At 34.1% G+C, this 12,265-nt stretch overlaps 1 protein-coding gene across 6 annotated transcripts in view; it reads left to right on the top strand.

Moving 5' to 3' along the window:
- Positions 1 to 12,265, top strand: part of CNOT4 (CCR4-NOT transcription complex subunit 4) — a 138,267-nt gene that overhangs the window by 47,410 nt on the left and 78,592 nt on the right. For all 6 annotated transcript variants that reach the window (XM_029922958.1, XM_029922964.1, XM_029922970.1 and 3 more), the window contains exon 2: positions 8,618 to 8,883. In XM_029922958.1, the coding sequence (XP_029778818.1) occupies positions 8,710 to 8,883 (174 nt within the window). In that variant the 5' untranslated portion in view covers positions 8,618 to 8,709. The remainder of the gene's footprint in view (positions 1 to 8,617; positions 8,884 to 12,265) is intronic.

Below are 12,265 nucleotides of genomic sequence, written 5' to 3' on the forward strand. Positions count from 1 at the left end.
ATTCTCCTTATTCTTTCCTGTGAACTAGCTGGTTTACAGGTTAGCCTATATCTGAGTCTCCTCCCGGTTGCCCTTCACCGTGGCCTCCAGGGTTTTGAGATTGCCCTTAGACTTGAACTTCATACCCTGTTGCAGACAGAGTCAGTATTGAAACAACGTTGGTTTGGAACAATCTGAAAAGAGATTCAGAGCTATCTGTTTTAAGGCCTGCTTTACCTCCTGGCAAAATCACTGGGTTGGTTCTGACTCTGGAATTGGGTAGTAGAGATAATGATGCACTTTTCTCTCTCTCCCCCATTTTAGGAACTGAGCCAGTGGGTGTACCATATCTCAGGTCTTCTTTCTTGTCTTGCCTTTCTTGGTGTGTGATTTCTGCTTTACAGAGCAGCCGGGTGGAGGACAATCTGGGTCCTAGTATCTTCAACATGCAGCCTCACCGTAGGACCTCTTTCCAGGAAGTGGCAGTTGAGTGGAAGAGAGACGCCCTTACCTGTAGTTAGCTTTAGCATTAGGTAGCTGCAGGTGGCTTCGGGCAGAATGAGAAATGCTGATGTCCTGCCCTCCCCCCCCCAAGCCTGAAGTTTCAGTCTCACTGAGTTGGTGAGGGGGAAGGAGAGAGGCGGTAGGTTTTGATTCAAATATTATATAGTGTTTCTGTTTTTCATGAATTTCAGTTGATTGAGCCAAAGTTGATCAATCGACTAAGCCACCCAGGTGCCTCTTTTAAATCATTTTAAATGGAAACTTTTTTTTACAGGGAGGAAACTTGTAGCAGATCTTTTGTCTTTAAATTGATATATGTATATGATCAATTTTTTTACACATTTTAATTTTCATGTTGTTGGAGCACTGGGTGGCTCATTCGGTTAAGCATCTGACTTTGGCTCAGGTCATAATCTCATGGTTCATGAGTTCGAACCCCACACTGGCCTCTGTGCTGACAGCTCTGAGCCTGGAGTCTGCTTCAGATTTTGTTTCCCTCTCTTTCTGCTCCTCCCCACTAGAGCTTTGCCTCTCAAAAATAAATAAACATTAATTTTCATATTGTTAAGTTTTAAAATATATATATTTGTATGCAAAGCATTACATTTCTTTATTGCTTTATTTGATTTGTCATCTTGGATGCCTTTGATTTACTCAGCTGATAAATTGGTGGATTTTAATGAACAACTCTCTCAAAATCAATGATCATATTCCTCTAACTGCAAACAAATGCATGCAAATTAGCAAATTGCTTTTTTTCTTTTTTAGTATTAAACACTGACTTATAAAAAAAATAGAAAAACTTTTGCTGTTCAGAGAAGTCTGTTATTATATCTAATGTGTTTTTGCTACACATAGATTTGTAAAGATTGCCAGTTTTATTCAGTGAGTCTTAAAATAGGTACTTACACATTTATGGATGAGTAGATAGGTACTTCCCCTTCCTTCATTCCCTTGCTTCCATCTCTTCTTTCTTGTTCTTCCACTTGACAAATATTTATGTGCCAAGAACTATTCTAAGATTTTTGGATATGCTAATAAGTAAGACAGGCTCTGTGCTCATGGTGGTTACTTTCTACTGGAGAAAGATTCTGTTCATTTCCTTCCACTCTTAACTGCCTCTTCTGTGAAAAATACTTAGGGGCCGTGTTATAATGTGTGAGATGACATGGATGCTGATTTTGATTTACAGCTTCCAAAAGTAAAATAATTTACTAAGTGAGGAACACATTGGTGGAGAGGTAGAAAGCAGTCACACAGAGTTTTTTTTTTTTTTTTTTTTTTTTGTATAATGGCAAATTAACCTTTATGAAGGAGACTTTAAGTTCTTAGATAGATATTTTTCTAAAATACAAATAACCCTTCCTGCTGCTCCTAAAGATAATACAAACAGTCTTGAGTTCCATAGAGTATGTATATTCATGGTATATGTATGCTGATAGTTTGGTACTTAATTTAAAAGGGGAAGAATTATTGTTCATATTTAGGCAATTAGCTTACTTTGCTTTTTTTACTTAGCAAATTGTCCATAGTTAGTGTTCATTCTGTTTTTTGCCTTTGTGTAGTTTATATAAGTAACATGTTTTGTAAGATAAATGCCTAGTGCACAAACAATGGACAACTTAAGAGTGTCGTTTCTGAATTAAAAAAAAAATTTTTTTTTTTACATTTATTTATTATTGAGAGGCAGAGGGAGACAGAGCACGAACAGGTTAGGGGCAGAGAGAGAAGGAGACACAATCCGAAGCAAGCTCCAGGCTCTGAGCAAGCTGTCAGCACAGAGCCCAACACGGGGCCCGAACCTGTGAACCAAGAGATCATGACCTGAGCCAAAGTCGGTCGCTCAACCAACTGAGCCACCCAGGCACTTTTGAAGATGTTGTCAGTCATAAGTGACATACAACAAATAATTTATTCCTCCTTTTGTTCAGTATTCATTCATCAAATAAGTGAATACTTACTATTTACCACCAGCCATGTAACTGCTTGGTATAGCCTTGTAAATGTGATATCCCAGGTAATTCCTGTGCTCTCCTGAAGTTTCCATTCCGGTGACAATGGACTGAGAATGGACTGATTGTTAAAGAAGTAAAGTTTTGCAGTTATAAAACAGTAATGCAGTAATCTATCAGTGGTGTGGTATTGTATTTATATTAAAGGTTTTAAGTGTTATAGTTCTGTGCATATATTGAGTGTATGGTTTTTATGGACTTAAGATGCTATTTTAGATACTCTTCATAGTGTGTGTGTATATGTGTCATATCTATGAATAGATTTCCATTATGTGTTGTTACAGTGTGTGCATAGTTTTGGTTGTATAGTATATTCAGGAATATAACTTTTATGTAACTATTCAATGAAATTGCATCATATACACATTTAACTTATGACAAGTTAAGCTATTAGATAGGCAAGAAAAATTAAAATATTAATGACTTTAAATATGGGACCAAATATTCAAAGGCTTTTCAAAAGTGCTCTTTATTCTATACCACAATTAAGTATATAGTGCATATTTTTATTGATTTTTTATAAAACAAAATATACATAAAGTAAAATTTGTCACTTTAAGTATTTTTAAGTGTACAGTTCAGTGGCATTAAGTACATTCACAATACTGTATAACCATCACCACTTTCTATTTCTAAAATCTTTTTTTTACTATCCCAAACAGAAACTCTATATCCAGTAAACAATAACTTCCATTCTTCCTCCCCTCAAGCCTTGGCAACCTGTCTTCTACTTTCTGTGTGAATGAATTTTTGATACCTTATATCAGTGGAATCATATCAGTCTTTTTGTGACTGGCTTATTTCACTTAGTATACTGTTTTCAAGGCTCATCTACATTGTAGCATGTATCAGAATTTCATTCTTTTAATGGCTGAATAATATCTGTTTATATTACACTACAGTTTCCATTCATCTCTTGGTGGACATTGGGCTGTTTCCATCCTTGGCTGTCATGAATAATGCCTCTGTGAATGTTGCCGTACAAGTGTCTATCCAAGCCTCTGCTTTCAGCTTTACGGGTATACATCCGGAAGTGGGTCGGACACTCGTTCTCTGCTTAACTTTTTGAGAAACCACCAAACTATTTTCCACAATGGCTGCAGCACTTTACATATTACAGTTACGTTTTTATACACACTTTTTGAATAGGGTCATATGCACAAGTTCATGGATGCAACACTCTATGAGTGATTTTTGAGCATGGTTTTTAGTACATGACTTGTGTACTTACTTACTAGATAGAATGTGAGCTCTTTGGTGTTTCAGGAGCATTACTGTTTATGTCAGAATTTATACTGTATTATGGTATTAGTTGCAGTCAATAGAGAGAACAAGAACCTAGGTAATGAGGTAGAGATTTTCTGTAGTATTGAAGTTTTTGAAAAAGTAACCTCTTTTTTACTTTTTGGAAACTTGCACTTCATACACGAAGATATGCAGTTGCGGCTTCACTGATTGTAATTTATGCCTTACCCATGGGTTCTGAAGCTGGTGATCTTACTTTTGATTTGTGTGTCAGGGTTACCACTTAGCCTCAGTTTCATATACAGAGGGGCTAATGTATTCTTACCAAGTCACTGTGAATTTTAGATGGTGCATGTGAAACTATATGTGTGTGGGTTTTTTTGTTTTTTTTGTTTTTGTTTTTGCAGAATTACTGAATCAAAACCAAATCACTTTTGTCCTAAGAACCCTCACACCTCACTTAGGAAGTCATTGGCTTTACTTTCCTTTTTCATTTAAAAATATTTTTCTTTCTATGTCTTATCTCTCTATAAATCTTTGTTTTAATTAATTTTTATTTTATTTTATTTTGAAAAAGACATTCTTCTTTTTTTTTTTAAGTTTGTTTTGAGATAGTGAGTGTGCACACATATGCAGGAGAGACAGAGAAAGAGAGAGGAGGGAGAGAGAAAATCCCAAGTAGGTGCCTCACTGTCAGCAGAGAGCCCAGTGTGGGTTTTGAACTCACAAACTGTGAGATCATGATCTGACCTGTTACTTTACCAACTGAGCCATCCAGGCACCCCTCGTTTTGTTTTATTTTTATTTTAATATTAATTGACTGGCTTATGAAATAAAATTATTCTTCCCTAAATGAAAATTTGAGCTAGAGTGTTTGGAGGGGAGAGAGTTTATTGTAAAGCTTATTTTATTTTATTTATTTAAAAAAATTTTTAATATTTATTTATTATTATTATTTTTTTTTTTTTGAGAGAGAGAGACTGCAAGCAGGGGGAGGGATAGAGAGGGAAGAAGATACAGAATTGGAAGCAGGCTCCAGGCTCTGAGCTGCCAGCACAGAGCCTGATGTGGGGCTTGAACCCACGAACTGTGAGATCATGCCCTGAGCCAAAGTCTCATCTTAACCAGCTGAGCCACCCAGGCACCCTACAAAGCTTACTTTAAAAGCTTAGTTCAGAGGGTTTAAATAATGAAAATTTCTCTATACTTGAAATTTCATTTAATTTTGCATCCAGCACTTTTCAGAAGAAAAAATTGAATCCTACAGCTTTTGAGTGTCTTACTCAAGATAATATAGCTATTTAGTGGAAGGGATGAGGCAGAAATCCATTCTTTTACCTTATATTACAGTGTTCTACCACATTTTCTCTTACATGTCACCAGCGACATGATTATTTTGCTAAAAGGCTTGCATGGCGCGTCTCCATGGTACTAGAAGTGTACAAAATGCACACTTGCACTTGTGTTAATCATCTTAAGGGACTTCTTGCTATGTTGTCCTCTCTCCTCTCTCTAACCTGGAAGGTATATACTTTTACAGACTTAAAAAAAAATTTTTTTTATAAAACAGAAGCAATCAAAAAGCAAACTTCAGTATGTCATCTTTTATTTATAGTAATTTACTCTAGAAAGCTTTTCAATTCATAAATCTCAGTATATTGTTTTCTTTCCTAGCATCCCATAAATTACCTCACTAAGTAGGCTATTGTTAAGAGTAATGTTATGTAATTAGAAGTATGTTAGAAGTGTAGAAAGCACCCCTTGAGTAGTTTCCTATTGGTGAAACCAGTATTTGTGTGTGTGTTTTCTACCTGTACAGTTTGGAATATTCAAGTTGGAAAAACCATTAGATATCAGCTCTAAACCCCTTTTTCTTTTTCTCTTTCTCTTTCTTTTTCTTTTTCTTTAAAAAAAATTTTTTTTAACATTTACTTTTTTTGAGAGACAGAGAAAGACAGTGTGATCAGGCTGTCAGCACAGAGCCCAATGCGGGATTCAAATCCACAAGCCTTGAGATCATGACCTGAGCCAAAGTCAGACACTTAACCGACGGAGCCACCCAGGTGCCCCTAAACCCCATTTTCTATATGAAGAAACTGATAGTGACAAAATTGGCTCTGTAAACCAGGATTTCTGAATTGTTTACAAATAAGTATGCTATGTCTTTTTAAAAAAATAGTCATAGGAAAATATTTAATTTTTCCTTCTAATTATTAAAAGCCAAACTTAATTTTTCAAAAGACAATGAAAGTAATTTCCTTTTTTAAGGTTTGTATTTGAAATGCAAAAATAATATTTTGCAACAAATCAGATAATATTTTCTAAAATAAAAATTTGAAAATAAAATTAATGAAATTAATCTCAAAAATAAATTACTGCTTACCTCCATTTTGCCTTTTTTTTGACACGATAACATTTTTGTGTATAACCATTTATATGCTTTATTTTCTTAGAGAAATAAATCAAATATATACACATATAGGATTTACATATTTATATGGAAGTAATTATATATTTATGTTAGTCTCCAGCTTGCTTTTAAAAATTAAAAAAGAAACCTCACAACTATATGTAATAGATAGCTTCTGATTCCAAACATTCAATTTATGGCTATATCATTACTTAGTTAATGATTTCTCAGCTGATGGACTGTTACTTTGGTGCAAATCACAGAGCAAAGTGCTTGGTGCACTGGTGTGAGTATTTCTGTAGGATAGCTTCTAAGGTGGTATGAAGGCATGGTTAACGGCGCAGATTCTGGGGCTAAGACTTCCTGGAATCAATCCAGGCTGCCCCACTTAATCGCTGTGCAACTTAAGGCAGGGTACTCTTCGTGCTCTCATTTCCTCTGCAAAGAGGAACTTAAATCAGTGATAGGTTGATGGGGGGTAAACGCTGTCTCACTATTTACTAATTAGAGACGGATCATCTTTTCATATGTTGTAATTGTAATTCTTCTGTGAATTACTCATTATCTTCTGTTCTCATTATTTTGTTTGAATTAATTTCCTTTTTAAAATTGCTTTGTGGGGCACCTGGGTGGCTCAGTCAGTTAAGCATCTGACTCTGGCTCAGGTCATGATCTCGGGGTTTGTGGGTTTGAGCCCCCATCAGGCTTTGTGCTGACAGCTCAGAGCCTGGAGCCTCTCTTCAGATTCTGTGTCTCCCTGTCTCTCTGACCCTTCCCTGCTCATGCTGTCTCTCTCTCTCTCTCTCTCAAAAATAAATAAAACATAAAAAAAATTTTTTTAATTGCTTTGTGAAATATTCTGAACTCTAACACTTTATTTTTTAAGTGAATATATCACTTACTCTCTTGCTTGCCTTTAGTTTTGTTTGTTGTTTCTTCTTTCTGCATTGCTAAATCTGTCTTAAGGCTTCTGAATTTCTGTTTTTGCTTAGGAAGACCTTCTGTATCCCAAGATTTTTAAGAATTCTATTTTTTTCTTCTAATACTTTAGTCCATTTATTTCAGTGTATAGCTCTTTAGATGATTTGGATTTGATTGTGGAGTAAGATACATGCTGGTTTTTTTCCTTAAAATAGGTAAAACAGAGTTTTATTATTGTTATAAACTGGTCTATCCTTGCCATATTGATTTGTAATGTCACTTTTACCAAATATTAAAATCTCATAAATTCATGATTCTATTTCTGGAGTATTTAGCTTCATTGATCTTTTGTGTATATTTGTTCCCATATCAAAATTTTATTTTTTTTATATCAAATTTTTAAAATTACTTTAGGTTGGTAGTGAGTTCAGTATCTGATGGAACAAATTCCCAAATTTTCTCCAGAAGTTTCAAAGCAATTTGTATGCATTTACTCTTTCATCTGTAAACTTTAGAATCAGTTTGTAGAATTACGTTTTTTAAAAAACCTTTGTTATTTGATAGGGATTGCATTATATTTTGCATGCTGTCAAAAATAGTGATTTCAACCTCATGTTTTAATTTATCATTGACTTTAAATTGTTACCCACATATTTTCAATTCCCCATAGTCTTAAAAAATGAATTAATTTTTTAAATAATTTTTTCAAGTTTATTTATTTACTTTGAGAGAGAGAGATGTGAGAGGGGCAGAGAGAGAGAATCCCAAGCAGGCTGAAGCCTAATGTGGGGCTCAAACCCACAAATGATGAGATAGATCATGACCCAAGAGTCAACTCAATCAACTGAGCTACTCAGACACCCTGGTAAATTATTTAATTTTTAAAAAGACTTTGGATTACAGAATCTATTTGGTTTCTTCCCCCTTCCTGTTTTTTTCTACAATTTTGTAGCATTACCATAGAAATTTTTTTTGTGTTTATTTTACCAGAAATTTTCATTGACATATTAATACATACTTGGTTGTATACTTTGGGTTCTGTGGCATATTTTTTCAGCTCTTGTCTTTGTTCTCTATGGTAAAGGTTTAATATTAACATGGGATTATAGGTGACTGAACCCTTTTCTGTTTCTTTAGGTTTATTTTGTAAACATTTATTTTCTGACACATTTTAGAATACTGTAGTATTCCTTTAGTTATGTGGCAGCATTCCTAGCTTATAGGTCAAAGGTAAGACTATTTAAAGTCTATTTTAAGGATGTGTATTACTTATTCCCATAAAACCTGCTATGATTTAGAACTAGGTTAGTATTAAATGTTTCTTGTAGAAAAAAGAAAGTTCTTTTGTCTTTATATTGAATGTAAAAGAAAATAATGCTAGACTTTTAATTTTGACATTCAAAAAAATCCTTCAGAATTCCATCCTGAAATCTGAGATAATAGCAGAATTTGTTTAATATTTTCCAGAGTTTTTGGTAATATGATTCCTGATGGTTGAAATGCTATTTTCAGTAGTAAACAGTCTGTTTTGTTTTTTCTCATGCAGGTCTTTGAAGTTCTACAGTTTAGTTCTCAGTGCTGAACTTCCTTCTCCCTTAAGTTATTATAAACTTTTGCTGCTGTTCAATAAACGTGAAGATGTCTCGCAGTCCTGATGCGAAGGAAGACCCTGTGGAATGTCCTCTTTGCATGGAGCCCTTGGAGATAGATGATATCAACTTTTTCCCTTGCACCTGTGGCTATCAGATTTGCCGATTTTGTTGGCATCGAATTCGCACTGATGAAAATGGCCTGTGTCCTGCATGTAGAAAGGTAAATACTCCAAAGTAACTTTGTGTAGTTTTTTTTCCCCATGCATATGAGTAGATTGATTGATTGGTTGATCGATTTTACCTAATAAGTAAGTAGATTTAAAAGAATCTACAAACATCCACAATTTTGATGTATAGCATTATATTTTTAAGATATAATGAAGTAGTATGATCTTGGTAAAGTCATAATCTCTCTGGTTGACTTTAGTTTTCTTATTTGGAGCGATTAACAAGATCAGTGGTACTGGATGTATAAAAGAATTAGAAGTAGAGAGGCAGTGGATTTAGATAGGATGGTATGAAATTGGAAAAAAACAATTTCAGCTGGGCGGAAATTTAGTTTAATTTTCTAGTACAAAATAGAGAAGACGTTTTGCTACTTACTAAAAGAGGTTAAAATGACAGTGGAATCTTGGTTCAGAAGATAACGATTACTCATTTTTGAGGCCTTATGATAATTCTAGGCTGTAATGCTATTCCATTGTACGTGCCTTTTTAGGTATGTTATCCACAGTCATCAGCTAGTGGGCAGTAGGTTTGAAATTCAAATATAAGTCTACTGTGATTTTTAATCTTTCTGGGTCTTGTCTAAGCAGTCAATAGTTACAGTGTAGTGAGTGATTTAATAGAGTAAACAGGTTTGTTGCATTTTAGTTTCAAGGTGACCTGGGGCTTAATGCAAATATCTATATTTTGCCTTTGTTTTCCAGTGTCTGTTGGTATGATTTAATTAGTATATATATATTATATATGACATTTGTAATAGATACTTATATATATATTATATTTCTTGTAGGATTAAATATACTCTGTTTACCCATTTCAAAGAGCTCTGTGTTCATTACTGCCAAATTTTGAGAAAGCAGGCATGTGTTTTAGATACCTAGGATGTTTATTTTATCTCTCACTTTCCTTACCAGAGGAATTATGTCTCAGAAAGCAGTGTATTATGGAGTTGTTTTTTAATCTAGTGGGCATGCAGTATATATTACATGAATGAAAAAAAGTTAGGTCTATCTAAGTGTTAAATAATATGCATAATTATATGTATATTATATATATACTCTTTATATAGTATATATGACATTTATAATAGATACTTATAATGCATATATCATATTTTTTGTAGAATTAATATACTGTAAGTGTGAGTGAAAAGTAAATGAAACCTTAATATTAGCTTTGGTCAAAATTTATAATTTGTGTTAGTAGATTTTAAACATTTAGTCATATTTTAAAAATTGGTTCCTGGTCATTCCATTAAGAAGACAATTGTATTGAACTATTTTGTTGAAAGCGTTGACTTTTATTTAGTACAGCCCAAAACTCTAAGGCTTGTGAATTTGATTTCATTATCTCTTTCTCTCTTTTGTTTCTTTTGGTGTGCTGTGAAGTAGAGTTTTAATAAAAAGACCAATTGTTAAATTGTCATTAGAGAAAAATCAGTTACTTGGGGAAATGGCAAAAAAAATTTACTTCCATTTGAAGGATTACCTAGAATCACCTTAAATTCTTAGAAAGTAGAAAAAAAGTAGAAACATTTTAAAGATAAAATAATTTTACACAGTTGGTTATCAATATTAGGGTGCCTTTCTGGGAAGACAAGCAAGTGTGGAGACTCTCAAAGACAGTAGGTGATTGGAATCAATTTTAAGAAATATTAGCTCATCACATACTCCGGATAAGGCTGCTAAGAAACGATAAGAGTAGTGGGGCCTTTACGATCCTAAGGAAAACACCAGTGTGGTTGCTTGAGTGTTGTGTTGAGGCAGCATATGGATCCAGCCCGACTTTTCTGCCATGTAGCCAGACAGACACTCTCTTGCTGGAACACTGTTATGAATTGGGTCAGAGTAAGGTGGATGAAGATACCCTGGAGGCACTAAGACCTCCTATGCTCAGAAGATGAATTATTGATACACTCTGTCCACCACTTTGTCCTCTCTGTGGTCACCACAGAGCATCCTGAAGTAAACAGAAACAGCATTTATAGACTGGTTGACAGAGTTCTTACATTTAAAGATCGCAACAACCAAGAATTAACAGACATTTCAGGGATACCAGTGTTATGAAAGAGAAGCACAAAAACAATTAGTAAATGAAAGAACCTAACATAAGTAAGCTAACAGAAAGAAACATTTGAAAGTGTCATTGGTGCTTCTCAAACAGATAAAAGAGAATGGCATATCTATGTAGAAGGAACATTTTTTAAAGAGCAAATTAGAGATCTTGAAAATGAACAATCTTATGGGTGGGCTAAGAACAGAATGAACACATGAACAAATTAATGTACTTACCTAACTAGAATTTAAATAAAAATGTGAAAAGAACAAATTAGTAAGTTGGAAGATTTTGCTGAGTATTTTTTTTGCAGGATGTAGTACAAAAAAGCTACAAGATAACATGAAAGAAAAGTTCAGCAGCATAAAAAGAGATACACTGTTTTCTAATCTGCTAAGAGAAGCTACTGAAGCAGTGAAATAAGAATGAATGGGAAGAAATAAAGAACAACTAGAAGAAAATTTCTCATGAAAAGCAATTGTCCTTAGAAGGGTTGTGTGAATCTGAGGCAAGATGACTGAAAAATGTTAAACATTTATTTATATAATTGTGAAATTTTAGAATATCTAGAATAAAGACAAAGTTCTAAAAGCTTATGAGAGAAAAATACGTAGACTACAAAGGACCAAGAATAAAGTTGATACCATTGTTTCTGTTTTAAAGAGAAATTTTTCCTGAATTTTTGAGGTGAATAACTTTGAAGAATTGTCAATTTCATTCATATGTAAAAGCATAATAAATCATTTTACAGGGGCGCCTTGGTGGCTCAGTTGGTTGAGTATCTGACTGGATTTCTGTTCAGGTCATGATCTCAAGATTTGTAAAATCAAACCCCTCACCAGACTCTGTGCTGACAGAACAGAGCCTGCTTGGGACTCTCTGTCTCATTGCTCCTCCCTCACTCGCCCTCTCAAAATAAATAAACTTAAAAACACACACACACTTTCCAGACATACAAAGATTCATAAAGTTTGATATTCACTATACAGGACAAGTAGAAGAGATGATGACTAAGGTTTTGAACTATACAATTGTTTAGTAAAAGATGGCCATTGACAGACTGAGGAAAACTGTAGGAATGGGTTTTTGAGAAGATCAGGAATTCAATTTTAGACATGTTAAGTTTGAGATTCCTATTAGAAATCTAAATGGAGATATTGGATAGATAGGTGAATATTCAAGTTTCTGGTATAGAAACATAAATTTGAGAGCTAGCATGTGGAATGTTATTTATAATATAATACTGGCTGAGATTACAAGAGGATCAATAGGAAAGATGAGAGCTTGTCTAAGGGTGAGAACCAAAGCTGTCCAAAATTAAA

This window comes from Suricata suricatta, chromosome 2 (assembly GCF_006229205.1).
Source record: "Suricata suricatta isolate VVHF042 chromosome 2, meerkat_22Aug2017_6uvM2_HiC, whole genome shotgun sequence".
Classification (NCBI taxonomy): domain Eukaryota; kingdom Metazoa; phylum Chordata; class Mammalia; order Carnivora; family Herpestidae; genus Suricata; species Suricata suricatta.